General features: G+C 39.2%; 1 protein-coding gene across 2 annotated transcripts in view; it reads left to right on the forward strand.

Annotated features, from left to right (window-relative positions):
- The window catches only part of CARMIL1 (capping protein regulator and myosin 1 linker 1), a gene marked incomplete at its 5' end in the record, with an annotated part of 194,315 nt that overhangs the window by 143,336 nt on the left and 31,359 nt on the right, over positions 1–19,620 (forward strand). For both annotated transcript variants that reach the window (XM_080338963.1, XM_080338964.1), the window contains 5 exons: positions 1,363–1,491; positions 1,744–1,875; positions 5,358–5,533; positions 7,999–8,086; positions 11,042–11,191. In XM_080338963.1, coding sequence (XP_080195089.1) covers positions 1,363–1,491; positions 1,744–1,875; positions 5,358–5,533; positions 7,999–8,086; positions 11,042–11,191 — 675 coding nt within the window. The remainder of the gene's footprint in view (positions 1–1,362; positions 1,492–1,743; positions 1,876–5,357; positions 5,534–7,998; positions 8,087–11,041; positions 11,192–19,620) is intronic.

A 19,620-nucleotide genomic window follows, 5' to 3' on the forward strand; every position in this document is an offset into this window, starting at 1 on the left:
GGAGACGTACTGGCACTAAAAACTGCATTTTATTTTATTTCAGTAATTTACCTTTTCCAATGCCACCTGTTTTCCCAAGTTAATAATCTCCATATGAATCAAGTTTAGACCTTTTTATAGCTCAGTGGTTTTAGCTCTGCTTTTCTCCAACAACCACACATATAACAGCTTTCAGTAAATGCAATTTATTGTTATTTTGAGAGCAGAGTAAGATTACTCATTTCTATAGTAAATTGTGTACAATAAGGATGGGTTTAAAGGAGTTTTAAAAGAGAGCTGGAAAAGATTCTTTAGTTAATATGCTGGAATTACATTATTATTCCCAGAGTGTATTATTTTTTTTTTAGTCCAGATATCCCAATGAGACTTTGCACTGTCTAATAATAATTAATTAGCTTTTTGTACTTCTACAAAAAAAACACCCGAAACCCTTTGAAGAGGAAGAGTCAAGTGGAGCAAAAAAGGAGCATGCTGTGAAATTATTTGAATTCTATTTGCTAATGATAAAGAGATGCTAGAACTCTGGAGTCTGTGATGACACTTGTACTCAGATGTTGATTCAAAATGTCAAATAGCCAGTTCTAATGAATGCTGTGTGAGCTGATAAAGACTTTTAACTATTATATGTCTCTGCCCCATATATCTTAATCAAAACTGACCATATGTCAGACATTCTTACTGGTTTATCTTGTAATGATACAGATATACCACCTGTCCTGTATTTGCAGCATGTTGAATGAATTGTGTTGCAGATACAGATTAAGTTAAATTTATGCCACTGTCAAAGGTCTGATGGAAACTTCTGCTTTGATAGTTATAGTTCGCTTGCAAATAGGAATATTTACATTTTGAAAGAATATCCCAGAAGCCTGTGCAATTGCATTTTCCTTAGACAGGAGAAATCTCTGTTAGTGTTTGTTAAATGGATAGTGACAGAGCTTTCTTTTTTCTGTCTGAACTTCTTAACAATTCAGGGACCTTTGGAGCTAAGTGTTAGATATATTGACAACATTTTCAGCATTAAACCTGCTCTAAAATCCAGAACAACACTTAATCTGGATAACTTGTTCTTTGTAGTTATCCTGGAGGTAACTGGAGGGAAATATTCCAAAGTTTTTTGCCTTTTTTTTTTTTTCTAATGGTAAAGTGTTATTTATTTTTCCAATCTTTAGGTGTGTCTTTATGAGATATAATGCTTTCTTTCAGTAGCATTGATATACCTCCAAGCTCTGATCATGCATTTCCAGAGTGTTATATTGTTACTACAAATCTCATCATGGTACTATTGATTTGCTATCTGGACTGAATTCAGTTAGACTAACATTCAGATGTTTTATCTTTTTGTTTCTTTTGTTCAAGTAGATGATTGACAGAATATGTGTAAAAGTGCAAGATCATCTCAACTCTCTAAGAAACTGTGGTGTGGATGCTGTACAGGAAGATGTGAAATCTGCAGAACGCCTTATGCGGGATGCTAAGAACTCCAAAACAGTAAGCCTTTCCCATCGTACTGGTAATACTGAGAGCAGCTCAGTGTGTGCTTGCAGCTTTTCTAGTTTTGGGGAGTTAAAATAACAGTGTGTCACAAAAAAGTGAGATCATCTGTAGGTAATATCTAAAGCAGCAAAATAATTGTAATTTATAAAGACTTTGGTTTAGCAGAGATATTTCCTTCTTTTTGTCCATGCTTGAAGACAGGCATTGCTAAGCCTACTTTCTGAAGATACTCTTTCTGCTTTACAGCTCTTACCAAATCTGTATCACCTCGGTGGAGCTTCTTGGGCAGGAGCAAATGGTTCACTCTCCAATCCAATCCAAGAGACACTTGAATCCATGGCTGGAGAAGTTACAAGGGTCGTGGATGAGCAACTTAAGGTGTGTGGATAGATGTTACTATCTCTCACATGCAGAAATAACTAAATCTGATGTCTTCTGTTTCTAAATGCAAATATGCCACACTTCTTTTTTACCTCTCAGAATATTTGTACATAAGCTGTCTTTTCATTATTGGTTTCTTATAAATTCGTGCCTTATTATCTGGATACTTGCCCCTTTGGCATGAAAAGAATTGCTTTAGTGTTTGCAGTGGGCAGAAGGAGCACATACTGTTTATTATCATCTTATTTTCTCTTCTAGAAGGGGAAGACATCAGTTGCCTCTTAGGCCCTTAATAAAGGCATTTCTCAAGCACCCTAAAAAGTTTCATGCCCTGGAGAAAAGTCCTCACTAGTTACGGTATCCCACTGGAGTGGAAGCTGCTGCTTTGTAGACTGCATTGCAGAATTTTTTTTGCAGTTACCACTTCTGAACCTCATGCAGAATTTTAAGTGTTTGGTTTGGATAACTTGTATGTATTGAGAATGCCCCAATAATTATTCCAGGAAGCTTTGCAGGAAATCTTTGCACAAGTTGCCTGTCAAACCTCAATTCTTGAAACAAATATCACTGATCTTGTAAGTATTCTCACCTGTGTGTTCAGCCAGCTCTTGCTCAGAAACTTCTACCTCCAATTATGTTAGATATTATTGTATAATAAGCAAGGAAGAGTCATCCATACAGCATGTGCAAAGGTATCAGTCCAGGAAGAAGTCAAGGTGGGGAAACTTAAGCAACTGGTGGGATCTGGTTAATGAGGAGGAAAATATTGCTGAATTTTCAGTATTTTCCTCCCTTTCTCCATTATATGTAATAAGGTGAAGATTCTATATCACTTTTTTAATTTCTGCAGTCATGAAGGTGATTTATCCACAAGATTCTTCCCTGTGGAGCTTCTAGGCTGTTATTGGGATGGGAATAGTCAGGCCAGCTCTTTGTGCAGGGCTCATGCACTTAAACAAGTCCTGTGCATTTTGAGGAGTCTTATAGAAAGGGAAAATAAGTGCCTCTTCAGCATTTGGAATGTTATTTATAGTTCCTAGCATGAGATTGAGTGAATGGGTCTTCTATTTATGCTTTTACACATTTACAGCAAAATGCACTTTAGCTCAACCATTCCACCTTTTACTTTTACTTTTGATATTTGTGACGTTAAAGTTTAAGTGCCTTACAAGAAACTATAAAGTCACAATGCTCTTTTTATATTCTAACACTCCTTTTTATTAATTTTACACTCAAGGCTGAAAGGTTTTCCTTTAAGTTCTATGGTGGTGTACTTTGTGTGGAGGAAAAAATGTTGAGTGTGAGTTAGGGTACTTTCCAGTTGTTAAGCTCAGTTCAAAACATTATATGCAGTTTATTATTCGTGAAGATAGATAAGGGAGCTCACATAAGTACAATTCTTTTTGTAACTGTTGCCAGAAAAACATTCTATGTGCTCTTTGTGGAGTTTTGGGGTTTTTTTTTAGCTTCCATAGCAACCAGAGCCTGATTCTAGAAAGAAGTGTTTGGAAATTGGATAAAGTCAATGAATGCTCTTCAGGCAAATAAGATTTTTTTTAAAAATGTCAAAGAAGGGAAGTGGGGAGAAGGAATAGTTAGAATAAGGACACGCAACATCTTGGAGTGAGTTGAGTTGGACAGAGGAGAAATTATTGCATTTCTCTTCTGCTGGTGTCGCTGTGGACACACAAAAGCCAGAGATACTGTACTTGGTCAGCAAAAGCCCAAGAGAAAATTGTAGGCAAGACAAATGGTGCTTAGGCAAGATAATATTGTTTTGTAAGGGCAGGAGTGCTTGAACTACCTCCAAAATTCAGTCTTAGTGCACAGGGTTTGACTCCATCACCTATTCCATTTTTTTTTCTTTAGATAGCGTCATCATCCAGTCCTTTTACTCACTATCTTTCTCCTGAATTTTTAGAATCATTGATTTTGGGCAGGAGTTTGTTTCTGCACACCTGCTGACTGGCACTTGTGGCCTTGGGAGTTAAATGTTTGTCCCTCCACAGTCAATATTGGTAACTGGTTCCATCACTGAGAGGTTTTGAAATGGAAGCAGGAGGTGGGGAAAGGTTTCTGTAAATCTGATAATGGTCATGTGAAATCAACAGTTGAAATCCACCATTGGGGAAATTACGTTCAGTTGTGCACTTAAATAGAGCTTGGATCTCTTCTTAAACTTTTCCAGTCTTGTCTTTGTGTTAATAAATAAATCTGTTTTACTGTACAAAGGGTACATATCAGCATGCAGATAAAACAGTATGAATTAAAAATTTAGTTTTCCAGATAACCAGCTGATTCTTTTATACCCTCTGCAGTCCTACATAACCTTTTTTGAATACAAATATTGAAAGCAATTAGAGGAAAGATGTTTCAGTGATGTGGAGCACTAGTAGTGTTTTTGTGTCTCATCCTGATCCCTATGTGTGTACATTGGAGCCTTCCTGCATTTTTTGTGACACAAGTTCATACACAGATGATTCTGTGAGGGTTTGTGAGCCCTCACCTGTGCCTGTACTGAGGGCTTTTTAGCCCTCTAGTCAGGTCTGGGGTTTGGAAAAGAAACCAGTAGATGGTGAAACAAGATTTAAACCAGAATTACCTTTTCTCACAGGCACAGGTAGGAGATAAATCTAATGCAGTTAAAAGGGGTTTCATAACATACCTTCATAGCATTGAGGTATATATGAAAGATTTTTCCAAGAGAATGTGTCAGAGGGAAGAAGTTGACTTTACACCATGAGCAGAGGAAACCTTATTTTAGGATAAACAAAATTGAGTGGGTTTGGAGGTTACATGATCCTGTTTCTGGAGTGTGTATGGTTTTCTTAGTCCTGATTCACGGTTTTAATCAGTCATCAAAAAAAGAATAAAAATAGTTGACTGCACCTAAGGTTCACTGTTGACTTCCACGTATGTAAACACGGTACCTATATTAAAGATTTGTCCATTGCAAATCCTACTTGTGGCTACTTCTGAATATATTCCAGCCCTGTACTATATGCCAAGTTCTCATGAGTCTCTTTTTTTGATACACTGATGTCTCTTGCAGATTGGCAGGTCTGGAGCAGTCATGAAAACTGCTGATTCAGGGCTCCGTTTAGAGCACAGGCAGCTGTAGCAGAGCATCCACTGCTTTTGTAGCACACAGAAGCAGCAGTGGTGGCTGCACGTGGGAAGCTAATTTATTGTTCTGACATTTAAACACACTGAGATGTAAATGCTTCATATTTGTAAAGGCAAACAAGTGCAGTTGTGGGTCATTTTCAAAACAAATACGTTGATCCTTCTTAGCTTTACTTTTGTAAAATGCCTTTTATATCGTAACTGGTTTGGAAAGTGAATTGGAAATGAGGAAGAAAAATTGTAAAATTACAAGTCTAAAAGTGTCATAGTGCTGTGCACCAGGATAATGCTGTGATCTTCCAGGTAATGAAAATCTCAAAACTTGATGTTATCTTTTGCTTGCTGTGCTGCAGACACTCCTTGAGTCTATGGTGGATGCAGCAGAAAACCTTTGCCCCAATGTGATGAAGAAAGCTCGCATCCGTGAAGACCTGATTGAGGCTAGCACTGAGAAGATTTCCATCCCACGCACTTTTGTGAAAAATGTCCTCTTGGAGCAATCTGGAATTGATATCCTCAATAAAATCAGGTACTTTAAAAGACTATTCTAACAAATTTGGGTATAGAATTTGGATTTTGGGTTGTGTGTTTGTGTAATATAAGATTTTTTGAATGTTTTTGTGTCTTAGAAGAAACCATATTAAGGCATTCAAAGAGAAGGAAATTGTCCTACAGGTCTGGTGTACTTACGAGATTTAAATATTTGGAATACTCCAGGGTTGTTAACTTGATCACTAATGCATGCATTTCTGTCTTTCTTAGTGAGAGTTTTGGTTTATGGTACACAAATAACATTTTCGTGACTGATACTTTTTTTTTTAAACCTACTGATGTTCTCAGGTAACACTGAATTACTGTAATAGAAGGAAATTGTACTTATTTGCTTTAAATGTTAACAGCACTTTGTCTGTTGCTGGTCTTGTCCCGTAGCTGTAGCACTTGCTTTAAACCTTTTTGTTTGTGTGAGAGTTGTGCACAGCAGACAGACTTAAAAAATGGAAGCTTGGATATTCAAACTGCAAGCAGAAACAAACTGCAGGCAGAAAGATATTCAAACTGGAACAGAAACAGTTACCCTAAACATCTCTTAGTTCTCTCTTAAAAAGAGAAAAAGAGAAGCTTTTACCTGACCTTTTACTGCATCTTTTTTTTTAATATTAAATATATACCAGAGAATATATTTATGCAGTATAATGTGGTTGCCCTTGCTTAAACCTTTGCAGTTGCCTTCATTTGGTTAAGGAATCCTCTCTGCTTGATGGAAAAGCGTGTCATTTTGCATTGGGATGCTAATATCTTTGCAGAAGAAAACACTAAGACTTAGAAGTTAGTTTTGCAGAGTGCAGCAAAATTGGCCGGAAGAGGTGTTAAAGACTTTAGCTATGCCTTCAGAGTATATAAAATGGTTCAGGGAGTGAGTTGTCTTCGCTTTAGTCCTATCAAAAAAATCTTGACCCTGACAATAGTAGTGCCCCTTCCACCTGTAAAAACTGCAACTGTCAGGGGGGTAAGGGTGCCATAGTGTCACCCTTCCTGCCTTACAGCATTTGAAATTAATATGTAGGTAACTGATGGAAATCCCTTCACTCTCATTCTCTTCCCACCATGGCTTGGCTGCCATTCTGCCTCCCTATGACTTGCTTTGCCTTTCCAAGGAGTTTCTTACCTTTTTCCACAGGCTTTCTGCAGCAGTAGTGCTAGATCCAGATGGAAGTAGCTTTGTTAATCCCATGTAACTCAGTCCAGACATAAAAACCCAGAGGAGGGCCACAAAATTGGTGAAGGGTTTGAAGAGGAAGCCATATGAGGAGCAACTAAAGTCACTTGGTCTATTCAGACTGGAGGAGACTGAGGGAAGACCTTATGGCGGCTACAGCTTCCTCACAAGGGGAGGAGGAGGAACAGGCGCTGAGCTCTTCTCTCTGGTGACCAATGACAGAACCAGAGGGAATGTCAGGAAGATGTGCCAGGGGAGGTTTAGGTTGGACATGAGGAAAAGGTTCTTCAGCCAGCGAGTGGTGGAGCACTGGAACAGGCTCCCCAGGGAGGTGTCACGGCCCCAAGCCTGACAGTGTTCAAGAAGAGACTGGACAACATCCTCAGACACATGGTGTGAACTGTGGGGTTGTCACATGCAGGGACAGGAGTTGGACTCCATGATCCTTGTGGGTGCCTTCCAACTCGAGACATGCTATAACTCTTAAGTGTTGTTGAAGCAGTGGGCCTTGAAATTGTAGAGGCAGGAGAGATGGAGCTTTGGGCTGCGGCTCAGGTGTATGTGCCTGTGAGCTTCAAATCAACTGCCCTACTCAGCCTGAGCCTTCAGTACTGTGGCCAAAGACAGGGCCGCAGGGGAGCAATTGAAGGTACATATTTCCTTGGTAGGAAGTTACCAGTGAAACCTCAGTTCAGTGTACAGGGTGTGTTGATGTTCCATGTGTGTCTGGGTAATGGGACTGGCCGACGTGAAGTTCCTGAGACAGAAAGTGGTTACCGTGAGCAAAAAAAGAAGCAAAGTTGTGATGGCAAAGTCTGGAGAAGCAACACTGTACTGCTGTCCTTCAGCTGACAGACAAACACAAAACAGAGCTGAGGAAATTAGTCGATTGTAGTTCAGTATAGTACTGTTAAACAGGCAGCACTGTCCTAATCCCCTGCATCTGAGATTCATGTTTCTCTTTCCTCAGTGGTGAAGTATTCCATACCGAGTTTCACATGTGGTTTTTATTCAGCTCTCTTACCCAGATGTTTTCATTTCAGCTTTTAGAAAAATGTTAGAAGCAGGTTAAATACGGTACAGAGGCTCTTGTGTTTACTGTGTGATTCATGAGTTTATTTCTGAAACCTTGCAGTCATGTATCCTGACACCCTCTAATGTTTTACTTCAAATAAAGTGACAGCACTGTGGATAATCGTCACACTATTGAACATGTAATAAAGACAAAATTCTCCTGCGTGAATTCAAAATTTGTCTCATTTTTAATCCTCACACAGTGAAGTAAAGCTGACAGTGGCTTCTTTCCTGTCTGACCGAGTTGTAGATGAAATCCTGGATGCACTTTCCCATTGCCATCACAGACTGGTGAGTATTTGCATGGTTGATATCTGAATATGCTGGGTATCTTAACAATGCCATTTACATTCATAACGTGTTCAGTTTCTTCTTAGTACAGCTCTGTTTTGAAATTGGTCTTATTTTCTTTGGCATCACTGACATCATTTGAAATATGGTCATGGGACTCTTCCCTGTTTGCTTTAAGGAGGATACAACCTTGGAAGAGGCTGCATTATATACTTGTCCTATTATGTTTTGCACTGTTGTCAGATGTAAAACTAAAAATGCCATCAGGATGTGACATTGAGTCATTAGTTAAGAACAGTGCCAGTACTGGTCCTGGTGAGAAGATAAGCGTTGGTTGCTCATGAAATGAGAGGTAAAATTTCATTCTTTTGAGGAGGGACTGCTGAGACCCTGTTCCCTGAATAAGTACTTCTTGAGGCTACCTCAGAAATGTAGGTATCAAGTTTGGAGGGAAAGGATTAGAAACACAGGAAAGGAAACACTGTTATCTGAAGGTGCTGAGCTGTTTGGAGGCACAGTTATTTATTATAACGGTACTTGCTTCATTGAGACTAGAGGAAATAAACAACTGTGTATCCACAGAAAATGATTTTTAATTCCAATACAGTGGGCCTCTGTAAGGATAATCCGGTACTGTTTTTTTTTCTTAAAGAAGCTAGTGAGTGTTCATTTTCTGACTGAAATTGCTCTTCATTTCTAATTGAAATTACTGTGGCTTCAGCTTACCATCATGAGTTTTTTCAGCTGCTTTTCCCCACAAGATATGGGAAACATATAGATTTCTCTTTATTTTTTCTCTGTGAAAGTCCTCATACATAGAAAACAAATCACTCTTTTTTCCTTTATTTCCCCTCTCTTTTTTTTTTTTTTAAATAAGTAAAAGACTGGGTCATTCCAGGGTGTGTCCTCATGATACAGAGCAGCATTGTGTAAAGGTACAACCTCTGCTCTCAGGAGCTGTGCAGCAGCGTCAGCCTGCTGCGTGAGTGGCCACATGAATTACCTCCAGTTGGTCCTGGAGCAGGTTCAGCTGGCATCAGCAGTGGGCTGTCTCTGTTCAGTGGTATTGCACAACTTGGACATACCCTGACTCTTGCACAGTAAATCATTTTCTCCAGCCTTTGAGTCACTTCAATAATAATCCTCTGCACTTTCTCCAGCTGTTTTAAAAGCTTCTTTTAAAATTGTGGTCCCCAGAACTAGACAGACTATTTCAAAGTCTTAACCAACACTGTATATAGGAGTGATAGTGTGTTTTTTTTCCTGGTATTCTTTATTCATTGTATTTACGTGGCCAAGGAGATTCCTTCTTTTTGTCAGAGTTTCAGTGATAGCTCATTTTCAGGACTGATAGATCCCTCTCCCATTAATGGCTTTTGGACACTTGACGGTTGCTGCTTTTCAGGATTGTGTCTACAGCTAATTGTCAGTGCTCTTAGTTCCTAAGGAATGGTTGTCTGTACATCTGATTTGAGTTGATTTACTTTATGATTCGTTTTGGCCTGCATTAGTAACAGGTCCCTTTCACCGTTTAACTCTCCTACCTTTCTGTTAGCTGCTGATTATTTCAGGTAGTATAGCACTGATGGGAACGTTGAAGAGCACGGATCTTGAAAATGCTGAGAGAGGAGCTCCTGTCTAATTTGTTAGTGTTAATCTTCAACCAACAGTTGCAATATGACAGCTGGCAACTCGTTCTTAATACACCAAAGATTAAATGCACTGATACAGTTCTGGGCCAGCTCCTTAAACTGGAGTGTCACATACTACTAATTCAGCCACCTACAAATGTCTATAGATGTTGCATTGACAGAGTAACATTTGAGGCAAATTTGAAAAATAAAGCTTATTCAACAGGACCCGAGTTTGCTAATGTGATTACGATTAGCATTAATTATTATTCTAGGCTGCAGAGCAGCTCTCCAGTTGTTCGTCATGAGCAGACACTAGACCAAGTGAGCTATAATTGAGTCAGGTCACCTGTTTACCTTTTTTGAATGTTAACAAAACTACGAGCCACTGGTTGTCCGGGATCATGCTACTGTTTTGTAGTGGACTACAGCTCTCCCTAGCTGCCTCTTTGAAAACTTCTGTGGCTAACTGATTTGGGCCAGCTGATCTTCAAATACTTGCTTTTAACAGATGTTATTTAATATTCTCTTTAGTTACGAGCAGAACTGGAAAATATTTCCTCATCTTCCTGACAACAGGAACCCACTTCATTCCAAGTACAATCCAGGGTGGTTTATATAACGTTCTCTGTGTTCTTAGTAACAGTTTTTGCTATGCAAGTCTAAACAAGAATTTTATTGTTGGTAGAGTTTTTCCTCCCTGATAGTTAAAATATCTTATCACATATATCTATCAGTGATTAAGTTTTTTTCTTTTTATGGTAACCCCTTCCTATTTCTTCAGTGAAACAGAACTGAGGTTTTCAACAAAGCTGGCGTGTTTTTTGAATAGCAGTGGATAACGTTTTGGCCATCTAATAATTATCAAAATTATATTAGCTGAAGTTGTACATGTCTCTGTGTAATTTAAGAAAACAAAATAAAAAAGGTCCAGGACAAAGCTTCTCTTCCACCCCTTTATTTTCTTTATTAGTAGTATAATTATGCTGAGGAAGCCGCATAATAATATTATAAGTCAAAAGTAGGATGGCTTTTTATCTGACCCTTTTCCTTTTCTTTTTTCATGTTAGACTTTCTTCCTTGCTTTTTAGAATGTGTGATAGAAGGAGTTTTCCACCCAAAAAAAAAAACAGAGGGGGGGAGGGAAGTAAAAATTTAAAAAATAAAAAACTGTGCGAAGATTTACACACACACTGAGCTTTACTTTTCTAATTGGTCGTCTAAGATCTGTGATTGCCTAAGTTTTGTAAGCTTTCTATTATGGTTTGCTTTGCGTTTTTTAATAGTTTGATTTACGTGTTCCTGTCTTTATCCTCGCCTCCAGGCTGACCATTTGACTAGACGTGGCAAACCACTTCCACAGCAGGAATCACTGGAAATTGAGTTAGCTGAAGAAAAACCAACTAAACGCTCTATCATCACAGTTGAGGAGTTGACAGAGATTGAACGTTTGGAGGACCTGGACACTTGTATGGTAAGACACATTCCTCAGCGTGCAAATAGCTGGAAGAAAAATGCTTTTCAAAATGCCCTTTGGCAATTTCCTGGTATTAGGAAACTGAAGTTAGGAATTGGCTTCTAGAAAAAATAAATTTTAGCTTGTGAACATTTTGTCTGAGTTGCATATTGCTGTTCGGCTTCCTGGATAGACTTGCTGTAGAGTCAGCCAAGTACAGCTCAAGAGAAGGAGCAGCAGGGTTGCTCCTTTCTGCAGCAGCTATCTGTTGGTCTCCATAAAACAAGAGCACACCTTCACTGAAAATACCAGCTTAAATAGTTTGCTTTCAAATCCCTTCACCAAGATTTGATTCAATGCAATATTGGTCCTAACACCACAAATCCCTGTGAGGCGTGGGGCGTTGATTGCATCATCTGGGACATCACTGGTACTGTCAAGTTCCACACATGTTCTGTAGCCAAAATTCAGTAATCATTTGGAGCCCTAAATCCTATGGGAGAAAGGTATCCCAGTAAAATGTCTAGTTTCTGAACCCTGTACCTCTAAGTTACCTTTTGCATGCTGGCTTCGTATATAGAAAAATAAGGTAAGCATTCCTTTTGATCCCCTGCTTCCCCCTTTAAATTTATTCTTACAGCCTGTTATAAATAATAATACTGGAAATTTAAAAAAAAAAGCTCCTGCCTTTATCTCATATCATCATGGTTATGTGAAAGGGTCATATAACTGTGCTGTTATCTTTCACTTTGGTCATATTAAAAGAATGGAAATGTGATGGTGCTTACACTCTTTAAAAGAGACATTAGATGCTAACAGTACTTGTCTTCAGAAGTGGTTATACCTCTCTTCATTTTCTTCGTTCACCCTCATCTTTCACAGAAATTCAAATACCTTTGTGACCCAGATTCTCATCAATATATAATTTCTGAAGAGAATGAAGCATCAAATAAACACAAGACAGTAATCTGAGTGCTAAAGAACCTGTTTATTAAAAACTAATCCATTTTTCAGAGCTGCTTTTTGCATCCTGGATGCAAGTGATATTGGTTGCTGTTGTAAAAAAATACAGCCCAGAGGGGCTAATACAGGGGTTTTTACTGAGCTAGTTTTCTGAGTTCTTGCTACTAAAAGCATCTTAGTTCGTAACTGCAAAGATAGCGATTTCCAGGTGACGTGTTTTAGCTATGGGAAAATCATACAGATTTCAGATATTGTCTTGGAAAAATTAACCTGATTTGTGGCAGTTTTTAAGTGTCGTACAGATGTTTGCATGGGTATGAGGAACATTCTGAAGGGGTAGCAGTGAATGCTTTGTGAACTAGTCAGTGCAGGAAACAGATATGCTGAAACGTTTTACTAGAAAGAGAAGCATATGGTTTTATGAACTATAATTATGAACCTAATTTCCTTTGATTTATTTTTAATCTTAAATGCGAAATAGCTATTTAGATCCCACTTCCAAAATGGCACTAATCCAGAACACTGCCTTGTTTGGCCATTGGAAATCCCTAAGCATTACAAAGTGTAATGCTGAAACAGATCTTAGCTGTGTGAGTAGATGGTGCACCTGGCTATGTATTCTGCAAACCACAGATCTGACACTTTGAATTGCAGCTTGATTTTGGGCATGTTTGGGAGCCTGGCCCCCTATTTTTCAAAAGACTATGGAATATTAGATGAGGCTAATCAAAGTCATTGAGATGCCAGGAAAAACTCTCCTATTCTAAGTCATTTCTTTTCCATAAATATCTGTCAGTTTTCTCCAACTATTTGTCAAGATGTCTGGGGAAGGAGAGATTTTGGGCTTGTATGAGAGACACCGATCTTGGACCATCATCCTGAGGAAGCTCGTTTTTTCTCCATTTGAAAAACTGGATTAACTTTTCAAACCCATCATCTTCAGCAAGACTCTTGTCTTCATTCTTGTTGTCTTCAGCAAGCCTGTTGAGGATCATTATTCTGGCCAAGGCAATGTATACAACAGTATGTTTTTATGTATCACCCTCCTTTGGCGCGGTATTTGAACAACTTTGGGGAAAAACTGGATCTAGACTCAGTTTTGACTTTATGGTTGCAGGTAGATTATATAGCACTGAAACGAGGGGAATGACTATAATTGAGGTCGATTATTTGGAATAAAATACTTATGAGCTATTTGTTCATATACATGTTTTGAAACTGGAAGATGTGACAGACAGAACAGGGGTCTGGAATCTCCAGTGCTGATGACAGAGTGAACAAACAGGCAGTGGAGTGTTCCACCGCCTGCCCACCTGTGCTCCAGCAGGATGCAGAGTGACTGGGGCTCAGGAGGTTTCCCTGCGAGACTAGAGAGTTGCCATCCGTTCACTTTGAGGTTTGATATGTATGAACAACACAGACAAGACAGAATGAAACATCACAAACAGGCCCTTGAAATGCCCCACTGGGAAAAAAAAAAAAAAAAGCTTTTAAATATTATTTGTAGTATTTTTCCATTATGGGAATTAGGTCTTATTAAATAGCAAACTGTGCAGTTAAAGCTGATTAGCTTCAACTTAGGTTGTAATTCTTATACACCTTTAATGATGGCCAGAGAGCCCCTAATATGAAAGATTTGTCAGTCATACCAGAATTTGCTAGTCTGTTAAATGACTTCTGAAAAACTCTGGGAGCGATTGAGTGGTTCAGCATAGGACGTGATAGCTGCAACATTATGGACCAGGGAACTTCTGATCTCCCTGAGCTGCAGTACAGTAAATTGGTGTTTCCTTTTCTACAGCTGTCTTAGTTATCTATGTTTAATTAGAGCTATGTTGATGATAATAAGTCATTAGATAGAAGTTGTGTGCAAGTAAGATGGAAATAAAAATCTTTATGCAGAAAATTACTTACTGTTCTCAGATTAAAGGAAAAACCATGGCCTGCTTTTCAGAGCTTAAATTCAATAATGAATCATGAATAGTACAGTTTCTCTAAATTTTTCTGTGCATATATGATAGGAGTGACACATTTGAAACTAATGTATGCATTTAAAAACTAAACCATGCTTTTTTACTGGGATTGAATATCATGTATCTTGTTATGTGTAATTGTGTAGGTAGATACTAACTGATTTGATTTTGCGTAGTGCTTCTGGTTGTACTTTATTCCTTCATAGCCATTAGTTCTCTGCAGAAGTAAGAGAGCTTAAATGGTACTCAACTCCCCACCAAAAGGCAATGAAACATCTTTGTTAGAGTGTGTTTAACAGTTACATTCTAGAGCTTTTTTTTTTAAGCTATTTGAATGTTAGTTTGCCTTCCAGATAACTAAAAGAAGATCACCAGAGTTGAGCCACTATTTGAAGAAAAATTTTGAAAGAAATAAGTTTTTACTAGAAATCTGTGTACTCATAATCTTTAAAATATCCATTTCAGCAATATATTTTTTTTGCTATAGTTAGCAACAAGCATACAGGAGGATAAGTATTGTTTTTAGAGCAAAGCAGAGGTTATTTGTATTATGAAGAGCTATGGAAGGAAATCGTTTGAAACATGTAAAGGAATTGTCGGTTGTAATACACAAGTCTGCTTATAAATCTTCCTTAAAGCATTTCAGTGTAAGATTGAAATGCTTGGATGGTAAATTACATGTTTACAAAAATGCTTGTAGCTAGTAGAAAAGAACTGCCTGTGATGAATATTGAATCTTAGCCATTTCTTATCTGTTTCTAACTTTAACCATAAAGATGGTTCTACGACTTTTATGGAGGAAAGCTTGAAAAAACTAATCCCATGAGCTATATATTATTGTTTTAGTTTTTATTGAACAATACATTTTACCTCTAGAGTGGAGAAGAAAATTTGCAGTAGTAGCAGAACACTTCTAGATCAGCAATGTGCGCTTTTTCCTGGGAATGTACTAACTGACCTTTGTCAAAGATTTAGCAGATTAGCCCAGTATCCAGGTGAAGATTTATAAACCTGAGAGTTCTTAAAGATAAGGAGTGAATGGACCTCAGTGTTTTCAAAGAAAAGAGAGAAATTGCACTCACCACACCAGAATTAAATTTAAAAAAACCAAAACAAAACACCTCCCAAAACACCATCTGAAAGGTTTTCTCTCCCCATCCATTCATCCAAAACAATTTAGAATTAAAACAAGAGAAGCTTCTTCAGTGGCTTTCACCAGAGGAAGGAGATCACGATACAGACTCGTATGTGCAAATGTGCTGATACTTTAGGAAGAAAAATGAGAGATTCTCTGGTATGCCTTGACATACTGCCACATCTCCTTCTTGTTGCTCTCTGTTTACCTGCAGCAGAACTGCCTTGGGCATAGATAGTCAGCTTTTTGGCTGAAGGACTGAATAGCTATGCCGTAACACCCCATTTCCTTTTGGACTCCTTATGTTCTCGTGTGCTACAAATAAAGCTCTATGACATGCTTAAGCCAGCAAAAATCATTGTTCTTGCTGAAAAAGAGCATTTCCACATTCTCCTGTACACTGCTCTGTCTTTTCTATCCAGACGTTCACACTCGTATGAGTGCTCGCACAGCCTCGCTGCAAACTGGGTGTGGGAATTGATTCAGCTGAAAATGAAGCTTTTTACGGAGGCTTTCTTTCCCAGGATAGTTCATAGACTGACTAGTTCACAAAGCAAATCTTGAGCGGCAGAAACAAGCAGGCAGGGGTGAGGGCAAAGGCAGCAGTCTGGACGAATGCCGGATTAAATGGATTGTGACACTTGAGTTTCCCTCTTGTGTGCATTAGCAGAAACGGGCCTTTGATGTGTAGTAAATACAGCGCTCTGCGGGAAGCTAGGAACTGGCATTGTGGTATGCAAGAGTATTCTTGGCTTCTGAAAAGGCTTCATCACAGGCATATGAGCAAATCTACTTCGGTGGGAGGGCAGTAATATTTCTGACTCACCCTAAATTAGGAGAGTTTATTAAAACATCACCAGGAGGGGCGCAACAGGGTGCCAGCATTGCTCCCCATCCAGTGCCTGGGCTGAGAAAGTGAGAAACAGAGGGAGCCGGTGTGATAATTTTGCAGCATTTGTAAATACCTTATTTGCAAGTTGTGTGTTTATATGTTAGCCTCACTATTAGGATTGCATTAATTTTAATTGTGAATATTTGTTACCTGTCTTTTCCTAGGTTCCTTTAGATAAAGTTTTGCAGCATCCTCACTGCCCTTAGAGGTCCTTATCTGTGTCTATTCAATGCCTGTTTCGTGTATAGACTACAGACTACAGTCTCCTTCAGGCTCATGAGAAGTTATGTGTTCCCAGCTGAAACACTTTAAAAGAAACCTGGCTTTCAGTGTCTTTCAGTTGCTCTCTTTGAGTGGAAGGAGGTGATGGATAATTGATATAAAGTATGTTTTTGTTAAACCAGCTGAGATTTCTTAGAGCTTAAAGCAGTCTCTCATAATCTAGGGTACATTATTGGCACAATATGAAGTAAATGAAGAATGTGACAAACTACTTCTAGTAACAGCACTACATGCTTGATTAAGAAAGAAGGTGTAAAATTGGAGGCAGATTTCTGCTTAGGTTGAAACAAGAATTGTGAAGTGCATCTGCTGGTTATTCTGTGTTCATTGTGGTACTTCTGTGTCAGGAGCTTGTCTTCCCACAATACTGATGCTTTGTTTTGTCTTAGCAGACCCAGATTTGTATTGAGGATGGAGGAGAGGGAGTATAGTTACATCCTTCATGGCAGTAGTTGTCTTACTGATACTGAGTTTCCATCATTTAATTTCATGTGTTGTCAAAAAGCCACATGGAAAGGAGAGTTCAGTAACAAAGCACTCACTGAAACGCTGGTCTGGAGAATTTAACCTCCCTGCAGCAGTTTTAAGCGGGACTGTAGCCTGCTGCTGGACACCCATCCAGCTCAACTGATGTGGTGACATAGGTGACTGTCTCTACCTGGTTTGCTTGCCCTGTCAGGCAGCACTCGCCCGTGCAGCCAGTGACAGGGATCACCCGAGCGCTCACTTACCTACTTAAGGTAAAATTCACACGTTATGAGGACAAAGCCCCTTTGCATGGGCTGGATCAAGGAACAATTGCGTGGTCCCTTTTGCTAGCAGAGCTGTGGGGTCAATCAATGTTCAACATAAATAGATCCAGAATTCATCTTTCCACAGCCTATTTAACAGAGGCTGCTCATCATTTCCTGTGGCAGATTAGCAAGAGCTCCTTTGGAAGAGCTCTTGCCAAAATGTAGATTCTGTAACCTTTGGCAGAGGGACAACAGCAGACAGTGTAAGAATAACCTCTAATGGTGACATTTCTGTAGAGCACATCTGTCTGCAGCCATAATGCTTCTTGATTCAATTAATATCTGGCAAGCTGACCTTCCCAGGTAGTTGAGGAGTTTTCTGTATAGGTTGCATGGTCCCTTTTACTGCTCTTTGATTTTTTCAGTGTCTCAACTAAGTTGGCCAAAGTTACTCATCTGTGTTGTGTGGGGGATTCTTGTTTACTCTGAAATTTGGAGAGCCTACTAAAAGCAGCACATGCACAGGTCTGTCTTACTGAGAGTGGTTCATGGTTCTCACTTCACCACAAGAGCAGGAAGCTTGCGATTTTTTTCCTCTGAAAAATTCACACCTCATGTTTCAGGGATAAGGAAAAGTCACAGGATGAGAGTAGGGAAGGTCTGTGTTAGGGCAGGCAGTTACTAAGTACTGTTAGATTTTGCTTTATTTTGTCAAGGAAAATGAGTTTAGGATGAGCTAGATTCCTGGAATCCGAACTTCTAAATAAATAAATGAAATCCAGAGTGCCTAGTGCTCAAAGGCTAGAAATACAGCTTCCAAGTCATCAGGTCTCATCCCTGCTATCACGAACAGCTGCAGCGCACAGTGCTATTCATAAATTTATCAGGCTTCCTCTCAAAACGTCTTTCTCTGACTAGAGGGGAACGTAGAGGTAAATAGATTCTTTGGCTGTTATTCAGGTCAGCGAAATCCCCATTGTGAAATTGTAAAGATCAAATTACTGTGGATTTTTGAAGTCAGTAGTGACAGGATTGGAATACTGATCTGAAACCAAAAGCACCGAAAATGGTGCAAAAAACCTTCAAGTAAGTAGATGTTAAAGGAAACTGAAAGGATTGAGTGGGATAGAAAGACAAAGCAATTGAAAAGTCAAAGTAGTTTCAATCAAAGCTCATCAGAACCTATTTATTTTGTACGCTTTAGCTGTAGGTCATTTCCAATACCCATGGTATTTAGGTAGTCCGTGGCAAGTTTGTACCTATATACTCTGAGCAATTGCAGAATCTGGTGCCTCGTTGCCAGCCAGCAATTAGTTCCTTGCTTGTGGGTGTGCAGTTCTGCTTTGCAGGGCAGGCATCTTCCTCCGCTTTCATGCTCTTTCTGCCCCTCTTGGGCTCACGTGCTGTCCCATGACGGTCTGATCAAGCGGCATTATTAAAAGCCACACTTAGGTGCTAGCTCTCCATTGGCGAGCCTTGAGTTTTGCCATCCTCTCTTGGGTAATTATGGTTGACCCTGTTTATCTGTTTGTTTTAGAGAAGAAACTCTAGTTTCAAAACCAAATGTCTGCCTCCTCAAGTATTTATATTTTCTATGCAGGATCTTAGAATATTTGCTAGTTGCCTATTAAAATATATCATTTTTTTAATAGGGAGATATCTTGATATACTAGTTCCTGACAGGACTTTAAATGAAGGAGGTTTTTGTTTTGGGGATTTTTTAATGTTTAAGTTCACAAAGCATATCTCTAAGTGGCTGAGAGGTATGTAGATTTAGTGTGCATGCTAGAAAGATGTCTGAGACAAACTTCAGTGAGAAAATATCGGCAGCTCAAGTATGCCTGGGTTTTCAAGGGTAGAACTTCCCATCAAATTCTGAGCAGGAAGGCTACTGGTCCACTTCCCTATACAGGGTAAAGTGTATCTGTTTCGCTGTGATGAGTCTCCCTGTAGTGTTTCCCCTTTGAATTGTCACTGCTTCATCTGTCCCCAGATGGTCTAACGATGGTGGGAAGATGACTGGTCATTTTTGCCTGACTACTTATCCTTTTGGTAGCTGTTCACTTCGTGTTGTCAGGAGGAAGGAGAGATGCAGAAGTTGTGTTGGTTCTCAGTCCTGTAGGGCAGGGAGATACAACAGTTCCTGTTCATGAAGTCATAGAAAGTTTTGGTTTGGAAGGGCCCTTTAAAGACTGTCTAGTCCAGCCCCCTGCCATGAGCATCAGTGTTTTCCAGCAGAAGGTAGTGAAAAATGACTAGCAACCATCTGATCTGCAGCAGCTCTCCATGCTACACTTAGTTTTTAAGTAAAATAAATTAGTTGGAAGCATCCTCTTTGTTAGTCTTAAAGCCCAGCTGCTGTAGAAGACACTCTTAGCCTCTTCATGAGCAAGTGGAAAACAGAACTGATGATACTCAGAACTGCTTTTTCTTTTGCAGGTGGGAGTTGCGTGCAGAGTTCCTTGCAG

The sequence above is a fragment of the Nesoenas mayeri genome (genome assembly GCF_963082525.1).
Source record: "Nesoenas mayeri genome assembly, chromosome: 2".
NCBI classification, from domain to species: Eukaryota; Metazoa; Chordata; class Aves; order Columbiformes; family Columbidae; genus Nesoenas; species Nesoenas mayeri.